The 21,445-nt window shown below is 37.3% G+C and overlaps 1 protein-coding gene across 2 annotated transcripts in view; it reads left to right on the top strand.

Annotated features, from left to right (window-relative positions):
- Positions 1-21,445, top strand: part of si:dkey-22o22.2 (neural-cadherin) — a 213,857-nt gene that overhangs the window by 189,946 nt on the left and 2,466 nt on the right. For both annotated transcript variants that reach the window (XM_057833588.1, XM_057833589.1), the window contains exons 21-33: positions 5,613-5,797; positions 7,428-7,660; positions 7,820-8,097; positions 10,316-10,533; positions 11,050-11,177; positions 12,786-12,916; positions 12,982-13,093; positions 13,154-13,334; positions 13,481-13,650; positions 13,727-13,970; positions 14,143-14,323; positions 16,920-17,170; positions 17,567-17,724. In XM_057833588.1, the coding sequence (XP_057689571.1) occupies positions 5,613-5,797; positions 7,428-7,660; positions 7,820-8,097; positions 10,316-10,533; positions 11,050-11,177; positions 12,786-12,916; positions 12,982-13,093; positions 13,154-13,334; positions 13,481-13,650; positions 13,727-13,970; positions 14,143-14,323; positions 16,920-17,170; positions 17,567-17,724 (2,470 nt within the window). The remainder of the gene's footprint in view (positions 1-5,612; positions 5,798-7,427; positions 7,661-7,819; positions 8,098-10,315; positions 10,534-11,049; positions 11,178-12,785; positions 12,917-12,981; positions 13,094-13,153; positions 13,335-13,480; positions 13,651-13,726; positions 13,971-14,142; positions 14,324-16,919; positions 17,171-17,566; positions 17,725-21,445) is intronic.

The raw sequence follows: 21,445 nt of genomic DNA, 5'->3' as shown, positions 1-21,445 counted from the left end.
AAAAAAATTACAATGGAAAATACAGCCCCCAAATCAACTGGTAGTGACTGGATACCAACAGGAAATAATCCTCAATCAACAGGAAGTGAGCTGGTATTAGGAAGTGACGTAAATATTTTGAAAAATGCTACAGGAAAAAAATATTTAAAAAAAAAATATATATATATATATATATTGAAAAATGCTTGATATAAAAAAATTATAAATATTTTGAAAAAGCAAAATAAATAAATATAAAATAAATATAAAATAAATAAATAAAACAATAATTAAAATTAATTTTTTTTAAAAATTCTAAATATAAAAACATGGAAAATAGATATTTTGAAAATGCTAAATATGAAGAAAATATTATTTTTTTAAAATGCTAAATATAAAAAATTATAAATATTTGGAAACATTCTCAATAGAAAATATAAAATAAATATTTTTAAATGCTAAATATAAAAAATAAAAAATATTTTTTGTATGGTAAATATAAAAAAATATAAATATTTATAAAATGCTAAATATAAAGAAAACATTAAATATTTTTTAAAAATGCGAAATATAAAAAAAAATTATATTTTGAAAAATGGTCAATAAAAAATACAAAATAAATATTTTGAAAAATGCTTAATTTAAAAAAAATTAAATATATTTTTTAAATGCTTAATATAAAAATATTAAATATATTTTTTTAAAATGATAAATAAAAAAATGTTAAATATTTTTAAAATATTTAAAAATATCAGATTAAAATTTGAAAAATGCTAAATATATATATATTTTTAAATTCCAAATATAAAAAATATATAATAAATATTTTGAAAAATGCTCAATAAAAAATATAAAATAAATATTTTGAAAAATGTTAAATATAAAAATTAAATATTTTTAAATGATAAATATAAAAAATATTTTTTTTAAATTCAAAAATGCTGAATATAAAAAAATGTAAAATACATTTTTTAAAATGCTAAATACAAAGAAAAAATCAAATTAGCATTTAAAAAAATGCTCATTACAACAGATATAAAATACATATTTTAAAAAATGCTACATATAAAAAAATATTTTGTTAAATGCTAAATATAAAAAAAAAAACTAAAATAAAATCAATATAAAAAAAAAAAAAATTACAATGGAAAATACAGCCCCCAAATCAACTGGTAGTGACTGGATACCAACAGGAATTTACCAGAAAGTGAGCTGATATCAATAGGAAGTGCACCAAATAAACAGGAAGTGACCCCCAAATGCTCCCGAATCAACAGGAAGTTACCTGATATTAACAGGAAGGGCTCGAAATAAACAGGAAGTGAGCGGATACCTATAGGAAATGAACCCTAAATCGACAAGAAGTGACCCGATATCAACAGGAAGTGACCCCGAAGTGACCAAATAAACAGCAAGTGACATGATATCAACAAGAAGTGACCGGATACTAACAGGATGTGAATCCAAAGCAACAGGAAATAACCTGATATTAACAGGAAGTGACTCCAAAATGACCCTAAATCAACAGGAAGTGACATGACATCAACAAGAAGTGACCGGATACCAACTGGGTATGACCCCAAATCAACAGGAAGTGACCCCGAAATCAATTAGAAGTGACCCCAAAAATGCCCCCAAATCAACAGGAAGTGACCCGAAATGTCTCAAAATCAACAGGAAGTGACCCAGTATTTATTTTCAATTTTTAATAAAGTAAAAATGGTGTCGTTTATGGCACAGAATGAGTTCGTATAAAAATACATTTTGAGGATAGGTGGAGTCATGTATGTTTGCGCATCACGCTACGGATCTCCACGGCAACGTGGCCGGTGACGCTCTCCTGCGTGACGGCTGACGTCTTTAAGGTTTCGAATCGAAGCGTGGCGGCGCGCGTTTTGGCCCGCGCTAACGGGCCCATCTGGCGCGCGGTCTGAAGGGCGAGGCGGCGGCACGCGCGTCTTTAACGCTTACGTGAGCACGGTGGCTCGCGTCCAGCGCGGTAGACGGGGCGCGCGTACGTTCGGACCGCGGAGCGCATCTGCTCGCGTCTTCGAATTCACGCCGGCCTGTAATCAGGGCAATGTAAATACAGGCTGGGCTCAAAGGAGGGAAGGAATGCGTTGAAAGCGTAACTTGACTTCGTACAGGCTTGTTTGTTAGAATAACTGTGTAGGAATTGCTAGAGAGCATCTCTCCTTTTGCTCCTTTCTACTTTCATACCTTCCTTTGCCTTGTTCCTTCTTCTTTTTTGCCTCCTTCTGTTGTTGTTTCTGTTCATCCTTTGTCATCTCCTTCTTTCTGGGTTCCCTCTCTCTTTCTCCCTTCTTTCCTTCATTCCTTATATTTTCCACTGTGTCCTCCATCCTTCCCTCTTTTCTTACTTTTCCTATAGTGCTTCCTTCCTTCTATCATCCATCCTTCCTTTCTTTGCTCATATCAATCCGCCCTTTCTTCCCTTTCCTTCCTTCCATTTTCCCTCTGCCATCATCCATCATCATTTTTTCCTTTTCCTTATTTTCTTCACTTCTTCTACCGTCCTTCCTTTCCTATCATATATGCCTTTCCTCTTCTTATCTTCGTGATTTTTCCCTGCCATCCATCATTTTTCCTATCCTCATTTTCTTCCCTTCTTCTGCCTTCATTCATTCTTAATTTAGTCTTCCTTCTTTCCTTATGTTTCTGCTTTCTTCCTTCCCTCCTTCTCTCTTATACATCTGTCAATCATGCCTTTCCTCTTTTTATCTTCATGATTTTTCCCTGCCATCCATCCTTTTTCTTTTTTTTCTCCTTCTTCTAGCTTCCTTCCTTCCTTCTCCCCATCATCATCCATCCTTCATGCCTTTCCTTTTCTTTTCTTCATGATTTTTTCCCTGACATCATCCATCCTTTTTTACCTTTTCTCCCCTTCTTCTACCTTCCTTCCATCCTTTCTTCCTTCGTTCCTTCCCTCTCTTATCCATCCATCCTTCAGGCCTTTCTTTCATGATTTTCCCCTGCCATCCAACCATTCTTTTCCCTTTCCTTTTTCCTTTCATTTTCTTTCTTCTACCTTCTGTCCTTCCTTCTTTCCTTCTTCCTTCCTTCTTTCCTTCCTTCCTTCCTTCCTTCCTTCCTTCCTTCCTTCCTTCCACCACTCCACCCCTCAGGATTTTTCCCCCTGCCATCCATCCAACCAGCCACCCATTCTCTCTCCTTTTCTGCCATTCTTCTACCTTTCTACCTTCCCTATTTCTGCTTCCTTCCTTCCTTCCTTCCTTCCTTCTTTTCTTCCTTCCTTCCTTCCTTCCTTCCTTCCTTCCTTCCTTCCTTCCTTCCTTCCTTCCTTCCTTCCTTCCTTCCTTCCTTCCACCATTCAGGATTTTTCCCCCTGCCATCCACCCAACCAGCCACCAATTCACACTCCTTTTCTGCCATTCTTCTAACTTTCTACCTTCCCTATTTCTGCTTCGTTCGTTCCTTCCTTCCTTCCTCCCTTCCTTCCTCCCTTCCTTCTTTTCTTCCTTCCTTCCTTCCTTCCTTCCTTCCTTCCTTCCTTCCTTCCTTCCTTCCACCATTCCACCCTTCAGGATTTTTCCCCCTGCCATCCATCCAACCAGCCACCCTTTCTCTCTCCTTTTCTGCCATTCTTCTCCTTTCTACCTTCCCTGTTTCTGCTTCCTTCCTTCCTTCCTTCCTTCCTTCCTTCCTTCCTTCCGTCCTATCCATCCATCCTTCATACCTTTCTTATCACAATTTTCCCTCCCATCCATCCATACTTTTTCTCCTTTTCTCCCCTTCTTCTACCTTCCTTCCTTCCTTCAATCCATCCTTCAGGCCTTTTCTCTTCTGTTCTTCATGATTTCCTCCTGCCATCCATCCATTCTTTTTCCTTTGCATCCTTTTCTACCATTCTTTTATCTTCCTTCCTTCCTTCCTTCCTTCCTTTCTTCGTTCCACCCTTTCAGGCCCTTTCTCATCTGTTCATGATTTTCTCCCCCCGCATCCATCCATCCATCAATCCACCCTTTCTCTCCTTTTCTTCCCTTCTTCTACCTTTCTTCCTTCTGTTTCTGCTTTGTTCCTTCCTTCATTCCTTCTCTCCTATCCATCCATCCCTCAGGCCTTTTCTCTTCTTTTCTTTGATTTCCCCCCTGCCATCCTTCCATCCTTTTTCCTTATCTCCCTTTTCTTCCTTTCTACTACCTTCCTTCCTTCCATCAATAATTTTTCTTCCCTTACCTCCTTCTCTCCTATCCATCCATCCTTCAGGCCTTTTCTTTTCTTCCTGATTTCACCGCTGCCATCCACCCATCAATCCATCTTTTCTCTCTTTTTCTTCCTTCCTTCTGTTTCTGCTTCCTTTATCCTTTTCTTCTTTCATCCATCCTTCATGCCTTTCCTCTTCTTTTCTTCCTTATTTTTTCCTGCCATCCATCCATTCATCCTTTTTTTACCGTCTTCTACCGTCGTTGCTTCCTGCCTTTCTTAATTTTTCCTTCATTCCTTCCTTCCCTCCTATCCATCCACCCTTCAGGCCTGTTCTCTTCTTTTCCTCACGATTTTTCCACCTGTCATCCATTAAGCCAGCCTTTTCCCTTTCATTCTTCCGCCTTCCTTCCTTTTGTATCTGCTTTCATCCTTCTCTCCCATCCATCCATCATCAATCCTTCATGCCTTTCCTCTTCTGTTCATTATTTTTTCCTGCCATCCATCCTTTTTCTCATTTTCTTTCCTTCTTCTACCTTACTTCTCTCCTATCACCATCCGTCCGCCATCCCTTTCCTCTTCTTCGTTATTTTTTTCCCCTGCCATCCATTCATTCTTTGTCCTTTTCCACCTTTTCTTCCTTCCTGCCTTCCTTCTCTCCTATCATCCATCCTTCCTTTCCTCTTTTCCTTATTTTCCCTTCCTACATTCCTCATTTCCTTCCTTCCTTTCTTCACTCTTATCCATCATTCCTGTCTCCTTCCTTTTCTCTATTCCCTTCTTTACTTTTACCTTCTATGTTCCCTTCATTTTTCCATCATCCATTCTTTCTTTTTTCGTCCTGCCATTCCTCCTTTATGATCAGCTTCCTTCCATCCATCCTTCTACTAAGCAGCTTTAATCCATCCTCCCTTCCTCTCAACTCCTTTCATCCATCCTTCCTCTCTTTCATACATCCCTCCCTTGCTTTTCAATAAGTTCATTTTTAAACATACTCTGGTCTAATTCACGGCAGAAGAAGCAAAACATTAGTCCCTTTATTGCCCAGATTGAATATTTGATAGCGTTACGGGACGCCCGGGCACGGCGCCACGACATAAGTCGTCCTTGCCGGTTGCCCGGGCAACCCGGTCGCTAAGTATTTTTTTCTTTTACATCACTAAAGAAAAAATATGCCTTCAATTTGCAATGTTTGTTATTTCTGGACATGAACCAGCTGAACTGGGATTCTAAAATTCAAACGGGTATATTAATTACATATTTATAAGTGCGTTCCTGCCATTAAAGAAAACAAAGTAATTAAACAGGAAGAGTTTAATGATGTAATTATGCAAAAGTGGCAGCAAACACTGTGTCGGGAAAATATTGTTTTTAATTTGCAGGTTTGCGTGACGAAACAAAGCGGCGCTTTTATTGCTTATTAAAGACTTTGCTTACTTTCTGTATAGGTTGTTCAGCGTCAACCACAGTTCGGGCCAGTTGAGCATCAAGGAAGGCGTCCCGCCCGGTTCGTACCAGCTCCTGGTACGCGTGTCCGATCCTGCCTGGCCGGACGTGACGTCCGCGGCGCACGTGGACGTCGTGGACCTGCCGCGGGAGGCGCTGCTTAACGCCGCGTCGCTCAGAATTCGCAGTAAGTCACCAGAGAATTTAGTGACTGGGGCCCAAAAAAAAAAAAAAAATTTAAATGCTTAATATAAAGAACATAAAATATTTTTTTTAATGATAAATATAAAAATAAATAATTTAATAATTTGTAATAATGCTAAATATAAAAAATAAAAAAATATATATATTTTTTAAATGCTGATTATTAAAAAAATGTAAAATAAATATTTTCAAAAGATGCTAAATATATAAAAAAAAAAAAGTAAAATATTTAGAAAAAATTCTAAATATAAAAAAACAGATAATGAATATTTTTGAAATAATGCTAAATATAAATAAATATATGTTTTAACATTTTAATTTTAAAAAAATTAAATATTTTGGAAATATGCTAAATATAAAATATATATATATATATAAAACAAATATTTTTTTTTAAATATAAGAAATATATAATAAATATTTTTGAAATAATGCTAAATATTTAAAAAAAACAATATTTTTTAAAATTGTATTTTTAAAGAAATGTTAAATATTTTGGCAAAATGATGAATATAAAAAATATATATATTTTTAAAAAAGACTTAATTTAAAAAATATCATAAATATTTTGAAGAAAGCTAAGTATAAAAAGATAAAAATAAATATTTTGAAAAATGCTAAACATAAAAAGGTTCAAAATGAATATTTTTTTAAATGCCAAATATAAAAAAAATTCAAAAGACAAATGCTAAATATTAAAAAATATTATTTTTTAAAATGATAAATATATAAAAAATATTTATATATAATAAATAGAAAAAATGCTGAATATAAAAAAAATATGAAATAAATATTTTAAAAAATACAAAATGTAAAAAATTATAATAAATATTTTGAAGAATGTTAAATATAAAATATTTTTTAAATGCTAAATATGTTTGTTTGTTTTTTTGAAAAATGCTAATATCAATATGAAAAAAGTTGCAATGGAATTTACAGCTAAAAAAAATTTATTTGAAAACAAAAATAAAGAAAAATCATTAAAAATCAAAAATATATAAATTTATATTTTAATTATAAAAAATTAAAAATATTATGTAATAGTTATAATAGTTTGTTTTTAATGTTATTTTTTTTATTTTAATCATTTAAAATCTTTTCTTTATTTTCAATTAAAATTTCTATTTTTCAATTTTTTTATTTGATCTTTTTTAGAAATGTATCAATGATTTTTACATGTCATTTTTAAATTTAATTTTCTATTTAGTTTTTTAAATTATTTTTTAAACTGCAAAGAAAGAAATATAAAAAAAAACATTTACTTTCATTTAAATTCAGGCCTCAAGGGGTTAAACTCATAGAAAGAAATACATAGAAATTGCAATTTTTTTAATTTTTAATTTTTTTTTTTTTTTTTTTTTTTTTTTTTTAAGGGCAAGGGGTGATTACTATTCTCTCATTGCCTGCCATTGACTAAATTTAACATCTAATTCGTTTATATTGGGAAAACTAGCTGTGCCGCCCCTCCCAGTCAAAAGGGGTTGGACATCAAGCACTGTCATTGGCATCCAGTGAGTCAATAAGCACAAAAAAAAAATAAACCAACAAATAGTTGATGATCAATTTGATGGATTCATCGTCAATTAAAAGTTTCTTGTTGGTTCTTCTCTCAGACATGACGGTGCAAGAACTGTTCTCATCCCGAAACGGCGAGGAAAGCCGCTTCTCCCGATTGGGACGTGCGCTCGCTCAAGTCCTGCGGACGGCGCCGGAGAAGGTCCAAGTGTTCTCCGCGGGGGCCGCCGAGGGCCCCGATCGAGAGACCGACGTGTGGTTCGCCGCGTACGGGTCGCCGTACTACAAAGCCGAGAAGCTGCACGGCTACGTAGCGGCTAATAAAGACAAGGTAGCGTCTAAGTTTCAATCGCAACTACAAAAGTATTTAAAAAAAACATTTTAAAAATCTGAATCACATAAACTTTGCTCTTTATTAATTTATCAAATTCAATGATTTTTCAATGATTTTTTTAACACTTCCTGTTTAATTTTGGGGCGTTTTTTTCAGCTGGAGTCTGCGTTAGGCATCTCTATCTCCCAGGTGGGAGTGGACGACTGCCCACGCTCAGATTGCGCCTCCTCTGGCGGCTGCTCCACCCGAGTGACGTTCGGCCACACCCCGAAGGCGCTCAACGCCGGCAACGTGTCTTTGATTTCCCTCCCGGCCGAGACGACGGCGCTGTGCGGCTGCCGCGCTCGCCAAGCAGCGCACCCGCCTTGCTCGGCGTTCCCCGCCGACCCCTGCCTCAACGGTGGCGTCTGCCAGGACGGCCCCCTGGGATACAGGTGTGGAAAATATTTATGTAGCATTGACGGTATTAGACGTTCAATACCGTGGCGTCTTCCGCTGTGAATTGAAATGAGTTTATCACTTGTCGACGTCCATCCATTTTCAGCGGGAGCTGCCAACGCTCCCGTTTCAAAGGGATTGGACGTCTAGCACTGTCAATGGACAATGTGACATGATTGAATTATTTTACGTTCAAGTGAGTAGTATTTAGTTTTAAAATAAAAAAATATGTATATGTATTTTTTTTCTTTGAAAACTACATACACTATTTTTTTTAACGTTGTCATTGCAGTTTTTACTTTTTTTCATTTTTTTAAAAGGAAAGGAAAAGCAAAAATATATATTTTTTTAATTCTATTATCTATGTCGAATAACTTCATTGTAACTATTGTTATTTATGAAGTTTTTTTAATATAAAATTTAAAAATGTATTCACTTTTGTAGTTATTTTTTTCAAAACAAAAACTATTTGTTTGGAGGGTTTTTTTTTTTCATTTAAAAAAACAACAAAGAAACAGTGAATATTTTTAATTTATGATTTATATAAAATATTTTTTCATTTTTCTTTCCATCCCTAAATATTTTTATTTTATTATTATTATTATTTTTTTATTTATATATATTTTTTAAAGAAGTTTTGATTTTTTTTTTTTTTTTTTATAAAAACATGATATCAGTACAGTTTCATGCTATCTATCATGTAACGGTATCAGTACCCAAAAATTTTGGTATTGGTGCAACACTACTTTTTTTCCAAATTCAAAAAAATGTTTTCTATTTTTTTTCTATTACTATTTTAATAAGAAGAGAAAAAAGAGAATGTTCTTTTTTAGTTAACAAATATAAATGTTTATATACATTTTTTAATCATATAACGATTTTATATAATGTATCTGGAATAATAATATAAAAACTATGCTTTTTTTTTGTGTTGTGTTGATTCTATGTTTGCAATGGTGTTGCACTGATACCATTTTAGAGCTTATTAATTTTTTTAAGATTACTTTTACTTTAGTTATTTTTTTTTCTATTTAATTATATTTTGTTATTTATTTATTTATTTTATGTTTTAGCTCGTTTTTTTAAAAGTTATTTTATTTCATTTTATTAGTTTATTTTATTATTTATTCATGTGTTTATTTATTTTAAACCATTTTTTAGCTCCTGATTCCGACACCTTGCTGTTGGACACCTGTGTTGATTCTATGTTTGTAATAGTGTATCACAGATAACATTTATTAGCTCCCTTTTTTTACATTTTTTTTTTTTTTAGTTTTGTAAAAATTACTTAATTTTATTCTATTTTTTCATTTAATTCAGTTATTTTTTTTTACTATCATTTTTGTTTTTTAATTTAAATTTATGTTGTTAATTTTTTTTTTTAATTTTAACGCCTTTTTTAATTATTTCATTTCATTTTTTTATTGTCTTTTTCTTTATGTTTGAAGACATTTTTACCTCATTTTTTAATTATTTCATTTTATTTTTTATTTTTTTAAAGACATTTTTAGCTCCTTTTTAAAATCTATTTATTTTGTTGTTTTTTATGAGTTAATTTTATTTTATTTTTTAATTTGCTATTTTGGTATTTTATTATTATTTTTGTTCATGTTATTTATTTTTATTAAAAAAAAACTTTTTAACTGCGTTTTTTTAAATTATTTCTTTTCTTTTTTTTTTTGGTTTATGTTTTTATTTATGTTTTAGGATTTTTTTAGCTTCTTATTTTTTAACTATTTCATTTTATTCATTCATTTTTTTATTTATTTATTTAATCTATTTTTAATTTTGTGTTTTATGACTTTATTTTTTAATTTGTTATTTTTTTTATTATTATCTTGTTATTTATTTTTATTGGAAAAAAACCCTTTTCAACTGCTTTTTTAAAATTATTTCTTTTTTTTTGTTGTTGTTTGTTTTTTATTTGTTTTACAACATTTTTTAGCTCCTTATTTTTTAAATTTATTTATTTAAATTTATTTAATTATTTAAAACCATTTTTTAGCTACTGATTCAAACACCCTGCTGTGTGTTATTGACTGATACCGATACTGCACCGATACCACGTTTTTAATTAAAAACCAGCATATTTTTTTTCTTTCAATACTAAATGACTGCAAACCATCTACAGGCAATGAGTTAAGAGGCTAAAAAAAAAGTGTTTCACGTCAATAATGCGTTGAAACTGATGATCACGTCTTATGGCCTCGACAGGTGCGAGTGTCCGCCCATGTTCGACGGACCCGAGTGCCAGCAGACCAAGCGCAGTTTCGGCGGCGGGGGGTACGCCTGGTTTCCCCCCTTGACCCCGTGCTTTCAAAGCCATATTTCCGTGGAGTTCCTGACAGAGGAGGCGGACGGGTTGCTCCTGTACGACGGGCCACTGGGAGCCGCCGCCCTTCCGGGGGAGCCCCAAGACTTCATTTCCATCGGTAAGTACCTTATCACCACTACTCCTCTAGTATTGTGTTTTTTTTCTTACTTTCTTGCCCTAACAGAAAATTGAGTCGGGAAAAGTTCCAAAACGCTGATCCTCTTGTTCTCCCCGACACCGGATCAATGCGGCGTGTCAGCAGACAAAGAGCATCATGGGACGTTAATGTCAGCCCCGTACGTCGTTATCGGATTAGGGCCTCCGCCCCCCGGCCTTTTCCCAGACACGTCTTGCATAATCCGCCGCCATTAAGTTGACGTAATTATGCCGCCCGCCGGCTCGCGGGGAAATCAAACATGGCCGCCTCATTGATCACTCGAGAGCTTTCGTCGTTAAAGGCGGTCGATAGCGAACGCGCGGCGGAAGCTGGATGACGGAAGAATTGATCCAATCCTTTTTGAAATGGGATTCAGCAATTAATGTTGCACTTAGCTGCAATTCAGTTGTTTGCTGCCCTCTGGTGTTTGTCGGTATTAACAGAAAGCAGAAAAATGAAGGTTGTTTTTCCCCGCAGAGTTGAAAAACGGCGTTCCGGTCCTGAAGGTCAACCACGGGTCGGGAACGCTCACCTTGCAGCTGCCGGCTAAAACCAACGTGGCCGACCGACGCTGGCATCGATTGGACGTCATCGGCGACGGCAAGGTTGGAAATTTCAAATACCTAAAGTTAACGCGATGGGTGCCAGTGACGTTTTGTCCTTTGACATTTAACATGAATACATAAAGAATTGGAGTAAAACAAGGTTACGTGAAAATAGTACCGTAATCAAGGGTGTAGGTTTGGTCTCAACGTTGGTAGGGACAACAGCATAACCTACATGTCCACTTTTTGCTCCGGACGGGACATTAATAAGACCAAACAGATAGGGTGAACGGGGGTCAGGGCTACATTTCTCATGAATATGAACCTAATTGATTGATAGGCTAAATCATCAATGCAAAGTAAACCTGTATTGACTAATACTTTAATGTGTTTTGGTTCTGGTTTGAAAAACTACTAAAACATTTTGAAAACTGGATGGATGGATGGATGGATGGATGGATGGATGGATGGATGGATGGATGGATGGATGGATGGATGGATGGATGGATGGATGGATGGATGGATGGATGGATGGATGGATGGATGGATGGATGGATGGATGGATGGGTTGATGGTTGGTTGGTTGGTTGGTTGGTTGGTTGGGTTTGAGTGGATGGATGGATGGATGGATGGATGGATGGATGGATGGATGGATGGATGGATGGATGGATGGATGGATGGATGGATGGATGGATGGATGGATGGATGGATGGATGGATGGATGGATGGATGGATCGATGGGTAGGGTTGGTTGGTTGGTTGGTTGGTTGGTTGGTTGGTTGGTTGGTTGGTTGGTTGGTTGGTTGGTTGGTTGGTTGGTTGGTTGGTTGGTTGGTTGGTTGGTTGGTTGGTTGGTTGGGCAGGTGGGTGGATGATTTGGTTGGTTGGTGGGTGGATGGATGGATGGATGGATGGATGGATGGATGGATGGATGGATGGATGGATGGATGGATGGATGGATGGATGGATGGATGGATGGATGGATGGATGGATGGATGGATGGATGGATGGATGGGTAGGTTTGGTTGGTCGGTCGGATGGGTTGATGGTTGGATGGATGGATGGTTGTGTGAGTTGGTGGATGGATGGATGGATGGATGGATGGATGGATGGATGATGGATGGATGGGTAGGGTTGGTTGGTTGGTTGGTTGGTTGGTTGGTTGGTTGGTTGGTTGGTTGGTTGGTTGGTTGGTTGGTTGGTTGGTTGGTTGGTTGGGCAGGTGGGTGGATGGTTTGGTTGGTTGGTGAGTGGGTGGTTGGATGGATGGGTAGGTTTGGTTGGTCGATCGGTCGGTCGGTCGGTCGGATGGGTTGATGGTTGGATGGGTTGATGGTTGGTTGGGTGGGTGGGCTCGGTTGGTTGGTTGGTTGGTTGGTTGGTTGGTTGGTTGGTTGGTTGGTTGGTTGGTTGGTTGGTTGGTTGGTTGGTTGGTTGGTTGGTTGGTTGGTTGGTTGGTTGGTTGGATGGGTGGGTGGACGGACGGACGGACAAGATATTTAAAAATTTGGCCACCATCGACCTCAATAGACGTCCAATCCATTTTGATTGGGAGGGGCTGAATGAACAAACGCCCCGTTCCAATCAAAATGAATTGGACGTCGACATGATCACTTAATGACAACTGTCCTACTTCAAATGGATTTGACATCTTTCGCTGTCATTCAGGCGGTGCAGCTGGTCCTGGATCAGTGTTCCGGGGCGCCTGTGAGCGAACCTGAGGGCGTCGGCGAGCCGGACCCTCGAGAAGCGGACGAGTCCGGTTGCAGGGTTTCGGGGCAAACGCCTGGAAATGACAGGTGAGAAGCAGGGGACTCCCAGTATTGGTTGCCGGCAAATTGACGAACAAGTGGTTCCGGCTCAGGTTTCTGAACGTGTATCAACCGCTCCAGTTGGGGGGCGTCAAGCGGACGTCGCCTCAAACACGATACCCCAGTTTCAAAGGCTGCGTTCGGAATTTGGTGGTGGATACGCAGGTACGTGCGAGCGGTTTGCGATCGGTCGGCAAAAGATTAGACTGTTCGGGTATGATTTAGGTGTACGATTTGGAGCATCCGGGCGAAAGCGAGGATAGCGACCCGGGTTGCGCGGCCACGGACGGCGTGTGCGTGACGGCGGCCGGGCCCTCGTGCGGGGCGCGCGCCTCTTGTCTGGCCGACTGGGGGGCCTTCAGCTGCGAGTGCCACCCGGGTCATGCCGGGCACAAATGTGACACAGGTGGGGAAATTGTGTCGCTTTTGAGTAACAGAAAATAATTGAGAAGCACTGCCCTATTATATATATAGTGTGTGTTTACATTGGCGTTAAAAATAGTGCTTTGCTGCCCTCTTGTGGCAATCGTCAACCTGTCCTTCTCTTCTCAGTGGTTCCAGAGTTCTCTTTGGACTCGGAGAGCGTGCTGAGGTTCCACCTCGGAGGCGGGGGCGGCACCAACCGGCGCACCGAAATCCAACTGCTCCTGCGCACCCGCGCCACTTCGGGCATCTTGCTCTCCGTCACGTCCCGGGAAGCCCACGAGTACGTCGTGCTGGAGGTGCGAAAAAAACGCCGGATGAATTTGGGAAAGCAGCCGAGATGCAAAGCTCGAATGAGGTCGTCTCCTCGCTCAGATTGCCGAGGGGCTCCTGTCGGTACGGGCGCACCTGGGGGACGCCGCCCAGGTGTTGCAGCTCCCGGGCCAGCGCGTGGACGTGGGTCAGTGGGTGCTGGTAGGCCTCAGTCGCCACGACAACTTGTTCACGCTGAGGTTGGAGCGGGGCGGCGGCGAGCGGGAGGTCCGAGCCCGTCTCGGGAACCGGCGCGAGCTGCTGGGGGACCCTGCCGGCGTCACCGTAGGGGGCGGAGGTTTTCAGGGTGAGAGCGTAATTGTGTTTTGAACTTGGCCTGTGTAATGTGTAATTATTTTTTTATGATGACGTATTAATTTTGTGAATTGGCATGTGAATTTCAATGTTTTTACTTTGGAAATGAATGTTTTTTTTGTCAAAAAGTTGGTCGTTTTGAGCTGAAATTTGCGCATGTTTAGGTTGCATGCGTGATGTTCGTTTGAACGGCCGGGCGCTCCCATTGGACGGCGGCGGCGGAGATCTGGTGAGCGTGCTGGAAAGACGCGGCGTCACGTTGGGGTGCTCGAGCAACGCCTGCCGGGCGCAACCTTGTTCCGAGCCGTTTCGCTGCGTTGACCTGTGGAGGAAACATCAGTGCAAGTGAGTATAAAACTGGCATAAAACGTGCTTGATTTCATTCAATTTTATTGTTATTCCTATGAAATTCCTATGAAAAATTGTATTTTTAAAGTAGAAGTGTCGTTCTTTTTTATATTCTATATTTTATATATTTTATAAAATCTATTATATATTATATATTTTAGATATTATATATTTTATGTTCTTTTTTATAAATTTTATAGTTTTGCTTTGACTTGAGAGCAAAAATTTGAAATGTGTGACACAACTTTCAAATACAACATATGAGTTACACACTTTTGAGATATGAGCTTTCGTTGTTCCGATTTTTTTTATTTCTTTGACTTCAGAGCAAAAATTTGAGGTATGAGTTACATGATTAAAATTTCTGTCAGAATTGTGTTTTTGTGGTTTTTTTCTGCCTTTTTGCTATGATTTGCGAGCGGAAATTTGAGTTTCAAGTGACATGATTTTTTTTACATACAAGCATCATTTGGCTGATTTCTGTGTGCTTTGAGTTGAGAGCAGAAATTTGAGCCACGAGTTCAGTGACAAAGTTTTTTTTTTTTAATTGTCATTTGTCTGATTTTTTTTTCTTTTTTTTTTTTTTTTTTTTTTGCTTTGATTTGCGAACAGGAAATTTGAGATTCAATTGATATGATTTTTTTAAAATACAAGCATCATCTTCGTTCGGCTGATTTCTTTTTGCCTTGACTTGAGAGCAGAAATTTGGGCTACGAAGAAAGAAAAAAAAATCTGAAAATTGACCAAAAAAAATTTGTCAATTGTCGATTTTTTTTTTTTTTTTCGCTTTGATTTGCGAGCAGAAATTTGGGATTCAAGTGACACGATTTACAAATTTTTGACATACAAGCTGTTGTTCAGCTGATTTATTTTTGCTGTGACTTAAGAGCAGAAATTTGAAATGTGTGAAATGAGTTTTAAATAACAGACACTTCTGAGATTTTTGAGATGTGAGCCTTCGTTTGTTCAATTTTTTGACTTGAGAGCAAAAATTTGAGATCCGAGTTACATGACTAAAATTTTTGTCAGAATTATGTTTTGGAGGATTTTTTTTCTTCCTTTTTGCCATGATTTGTGAGCGGAAATTTGAGTTTCAAGTGACAGGATTTTTTTGACATGCAAGCATCATCATCATTTGGCTGATTTCTTTGTGCTTTGACCTGAGAGCAGAAATTTGAACTACGAGTTCAGTGACAAATTTTTTTTTTTAATTGTCATTTGTCAGATTTTGATTTTTTGCTCTGATTTGCGAACGGGAAATTTGAGATTCAATTGACCTGATTTTTTTAAAATACAAGCATCATCTTCATTCGGCTGATTTATATTTGCCTTGACTTGAGAGCAGAAATTTAGGCTACGAAGAAAGAAAAAAAAAATCAGACAATTGCCCAAAAAACTTTTGTCAATTGTCAGATTTTTTTTTTTTTCCTTTGATTTGCGAGCAGAAATTTAGGATTCAAGTGACACGATTTTTTTTTACATACAAGCATCATCATCTTTCGGCTGATTTCTTTGTGCTTTGACTTGAGAGCAGAAATTTAAAGAGTTCAGTGACCGATTTTTTTTTTTTTTTTTAAATTGTCATTTGTCAGATTTTTTTTTTTTTTTTTGCTCTGATTTGCGAACGGGAAATTTGAGATTCAATTGACATGATTTTTTTTTTTAAATACAAGCATCATCTTCATTCGGCTGATTTCTTTTTGCCTTGACTTGAGAGCAGAAATTTGGGCTACGAAGAAAGAAAAAATATCAGACAATTGACACAAAAAAAATAATTTGTCAATTGTCTGATTTTTTTTTTTTTTTTTCGCTTTGATTTGCGATCAGAATTTGGGATTCAAGTAACACGATTTACAAGTTTTTGACATACAATCTGTCGTTCAGCTGATTAATTTTTGCTGATTTTTTTTTTTTTCGCTTTGATTTGCGATCAGAATTTGGGATTCAAGTAACAGGATTTACAAGTTTTTGACATACAAGCTGTCGTTCAGCTGATTTATTTTTGCTGTGACTTGAGAGCAGAAATTTGAAATGTATGAAATGAGTTTTAAATACAAGATATGAGTTAGACACTTCTATGATTTTTTAGATGTGAGCTTTCGTTTGTTCAGTTTTTTGACTTGGGGGCAGAAATTTGAGATAAGAGTTATGTGACCAAATTTTTTTCAGAATTGTCATTTGGAGGGTTGTTTTTTTTTTTTTTTTTGCTTTGATCTGTGAGCGGAAATTTGAGATTCAATTGACACGATTTTTTTACATACAAGCGTTCATTTAGCTGATGGTTTTTTTTGGTTTCAACTTGAGAACAGAAATTTGAGATATGAGTGACAACGCAGAAATTTTTTAGGTAAATTTTTTTTGCTTTAACTTGGAAGCAAAATTGTGAACTTTATTGATGATATGATATGTATAATTTTATTTTATTTTTTTTAATCAGAGCTGTCACTCAGCCGTTTCTTTAATGCCTTGACTTCAGAGCAAAAATTTGAGATACAAGTGACTTTTTTTTGGGGGGGGGGGGGGGGGGGTATAAATTTTATTTAATTCTGAATGACTTTTTTTGAAAATCTAATAATGTTCGTCCGTCTGTCAGGTGCCCCGACGGTCAGGTGATGGTGCCGGATGAATCGGGCGGCTCACGTTGCGCGCCGTCGCCGTGCGCGCCGACGTCGTGCCGTAACGGCGGCTCGTGCCAGCCGCTGTCGGCCGAGGGCTACCGCTGCCGCTGTCGGCCGGGCTTCCGCGGGCGTCGCTGTGAGCTTGGCCAGTACCGGGGCCAGCGATTGGCCGCCCTCAGCCCCGGCTCCATCCTGGCCATTAGCATGTGTCTACTCGTCTTTTTCGGTTCGTTGCATTCCACTTTCTCATTCCAGGGTGACCTTCTGTTGATATTGGGTTACATCTTGGGTTACATGTGTTGTTTTTCATTTAAAATAAAATAAAAAAAGGCTTTTTTTTGTCCCCATTGTCACTGTCCACTCTGTTAAGTTGTGTTAGCCTATCCACTCTGTTCAAGTTATTTATCAAAGAAACTAAATCATTTCAAAAGGTTTATTTGTAAAAAAAACATTCTCATCAAGTACCCAAAGTCACATTCACTATTATGCTAGCAAAGCTAGACTGAGGGCTAACTTTAGCACAAAATGTCCCCTCTGTTAGTGTCCACTCTGTCATCTCCAAATCTCATTCTCATTTCTGAATCAAAAACTTTGTTTTGTTTTTTTTTTCATTTTTTTGTAGCGGTTCTTGTTGCGGTGACGGTATGGAACCAAAAAGGCAGCCGCAACAAATTCCGAAAGCGCGGCGTCTACCACATCCCGGCCGAGCGCCAGAGCTGGGAAGACGTCCGCGAGAACATCCTCAACTACAACGAGGAAGGCGGAGGAGAGCAGGATCAGGTAATGACTACAGCTGCAGCTATCGATGATTCAAGTAATTGATCATTGATTTCGATGAATCGAGTCATCGGATAACAAACATTGAATGTGTTGCAGAATCATTTTAGCTGGTGTAAAACGAAGAAACAGGTGTTTATGCTATTACATTTGTTTAGACCTATACCAGTATATACCTGTAGCTATAGTAAGTAGTAAATTAACTGTATTTGCTAGCACTCGCGACTAGCATTTGCCTCATGCTATTCACTAATTAGCATGATTTTTACTCAAAAACGACAGGATAACGATAGGACATAGTTTAGCAAATTAATATATTAGAGCACATTGAGGCTTAATCTATAACATGCCTTGCTAACTGAAGCACAACATGACACTCACAGCTCTTCACATCAATATAAACGCAAATTTCTTTGTCCGAAACACGTTAGACATCAATATAAATTAGAAAGCATATTAACTTAGCTAGATGCACATTTAGCATTCACAATGTAGCAACAGTAAGTGGTACAGGAACTGTATCTGCCAGCGTAGCATTTAGCCACTTGCGACTAGCGCTAGCTAGCCTCGTGCTAATCGCTAATTAGCATGATAATTACATAAAAACGATAGTAAAACGATATTATAATAATATTCAGCACTTGTAGAACTCTGACTGTTTAAATTCTCGAACAAGGCATAATTTATATATTCTATAGAATATATTCTAATATATTATTTTGCCAAACTGTCCTATTGTTACACTGTCATTTCTATGTAAATATCATGCTAATTAGCGATAAGCACGAGGATTGAGCTAGTTGCGAGTGGCTGATCGCTATGCTAGCAGATGCAGTTCCTTTACTACTTACTCTAGCTAAAAAAAATAAAATTAAAAAATTTAAAAAAAACTTACTGCAGCTACATTGTGAATGCTAAATGCCTCTAGCAAAGTGAAGGAAAAGAAAGTCAATTTTTTTTTTCCTTTTTACAGGTTCTTTAATTCTCTTAATGTTAAGCAACACGTTACACATCAATATAAATTAGAAAATCAATGTTTGATTCAAACAAAATGAAATAAAAACACATGAGCTTAGTTTAGGGTTGCCACCTGTCCCTTAAAATAAGGAACGATCCGAAATTGGGAATTAAATGTTGCCTTCAGTATTGAACTAATACGGAATATAAACGAATAGATACATTTCTATGCATTTTAGAAGTTTTGAGGATGTCCCTTTTTTTCTCTGCCTGTACAGCTTTGGGTGCGAGGGGGGCGTCCCATTTTTCTTATTTCTGAAAGGTGGCAACCCTAGCTTAGCTAGATGCACATTTAGCATTCACAACGTAGCTACAGTAAGGCGTGAAGGAACAGTATCTGCCAGCGTAGCATTTAGCCACTTGCGACAAGCACTAGCCTCACGCTAATCGCTAATTAGCATAATATTTACACAAATTAGACAGTATAACTATAGAGCCTACCCACGTACCACGTGCTCGCTGTATGGTTCCGCCCACTTGTCCGTCATTTTGACTCTGTATTAGCATTGTTTTCAATTGATGGCGGAATTTAAAATGCATTTCATGGAAGACCCGGTGCTTTCTGATGCCGCAAACCCACTGGATCTGTTGCATAAAAGGCGTTATGAGGAAAAGCTTCGTTCTATACAGTCGCCAGATCCATATTTGATGCCCAAATCGATGTTTTTCGACCCACTGTCTTCGCCCTGTCTGCCTGACATCTGCTACGCAGATATTTACAATTATCTTGTCTACACTAAATCAGCCTATTCTCACGAAAATATGAAAAACTTCAAGAGCTTGGAGGCTTATAAATACTTCGTTGCTGGTTGGGTGAAACAGGTCCTCGTCCACGAAAATTCGGCAGGAATCTATCTTGTGCTTGGAAAGGTGAGTTACGAAATTTTCAATTTAAAATCTTTTGTTATTGCTAACATCCACTGTCAAGTCTAATGTATTTCATGTCGTTTGTCAATGGAGTTAAGGCTTTTAATGTTTATATGGTTTAGCGATAGCACTCTCACTACATACATACGTGTATGTTGTCGGCGATTAGCCTAGCAATGATCTTAATTGTGGTTGTCAGGCCAAAACCCTCTAAATATATCTTAAATGCATCTTACCGGATATAAAATGACTACTACATAGTCTGTGGTGATTTTTTGGTGTCCAGTTTTCACGTCGAATTGCAGCCGTCCATTTCGCTCTCCTCTTTGGATCCCTCGGAATACGGTAAAACTTCAAGTCTCTCCTTCCATCTTCTCTGTTAGTGCAACCAACAGCCACGCACGCCTTCACCATTTTGATTATTAATGTTAAGGAGCAGAAAAACACGCCGTAAATAGGAGAAATGTACGTAGCCGTAACAGGTTAACACTATGTTTTGACGGACAAGTGGGCGGAACCATACAGCGAGCACGTGGTACGTGGGTAGGCTCTATAGGACATGCTTTAGCAAAAGAATATAGTAGGGCACGTTGATGCTTATCTATAACATGCTATGCTAACTGGAACACAACATGACAACCACAGCTCTTCACATCAATATAAACAAAAATTTCTTTATCCTAACAATTTAGCAACATGTTAGACATCAATGTAAATATGAAAATCAGTGTTTTATACCAACGAAATGATGTTAGATTATGTAAATATATATTTCCATATATTCACACAAATACATATTTGTTCATTTCGCGTTGTTGTACATGATCGGCACTAGGCTGCTTGGTGTTTTCAGCTTTAAATTACTTTTTCCTTAATAAATGTATATGTGATTAATGCTTTCTTTTTGTTCCTGAACTATGTCTCGTCGTCTCGTGTTTGTTAAGAGTACCTGTAAAAGGGAAAAATCGACTTTCTTTTCTTTCACGTAGCTTGACGCACATTTAGCATTCACAACGTAGCTATAGTAAGTAGTAAATGAACTGAATCTGTTAACATAGCGATTAGCCACTCGCGACTAGCTCAAGCCTCGTGGTTATCGCTAATTAGTATGTTAGTTACACAAAAATGACACTTTAGTCAAAGAACATATTAAATATGTTCATTTGCTAAATTATGTCTTGTTCGAGAATTTAAACAGAGTTCTGGAAATGTTGAATACTGTTATACTATCATTTTTATATAAATATCATGCTAATTAGCAATTAGCATAAGGCTAGCGCTAGTCACATGTGGCTAATCGCTTTGCTAGCAGATACAGTTCATTTAGTACTTACTATAGCTACATTGTGAATGCTAAATGTGCGTCCAGCTAAGCTAATGTGCTTTTAATTCATTTTGTTTGTATAACACACTGTTTTTCTAATTTACATTGATGTCTAACATGTTGCTGACTTATTAGGACGAAGAAATTTGCGTTCATATTGATGTGAAGAGCAGTGTCATGTTGTGCTTCGGTTAGCAAAGCATGTTATAGATTAAGCCTCAACATATTCTTTTGCTAAACTATGTCATATCGTTATTATGTCGTTTTTGTCTAAATAACATGCTAATTAGTGATTAGCATGAGGCTAGCGCTAGTAGCACGTGGCTATTTGCTATGCTAGCAGAAACAGTTCATTTGCTACTTACTGTAGCTATGTATTGAATGCTAAATGTGCGTCCAGCTAAGCTACTGTGCTTTTAATTCATTTTGTTTGTACAAAACACTGATTTTCTAATTTACATTGATGTCTAACGTGTCACTGACTTGTCAGGAACAAGAAATTTGCGTTTATATTGA

The sequence above is a fragment of the Corythoichthys intestinalis genome, chromosome 4 (genome assembly GCF_030265065.1).
Source record: "Corythoichthys intestinalis isolate RoL2023-P3 chromosome 4, ASM3026506v1, whole genome shotgun sequence".
Classification (NCBI taxonomy): domain Eukaryota; kingdom Metazoa; phylum Chordata; class Actinopteri; order Syngnathiformes; family Syngnathidae; genus Corythoichthys; species Corythoichthys intestinalis.
Note: the sequence above shows the minus strand (reverse complement) of the source record. Positions and strands in the feature narration are given on the sequence as shown.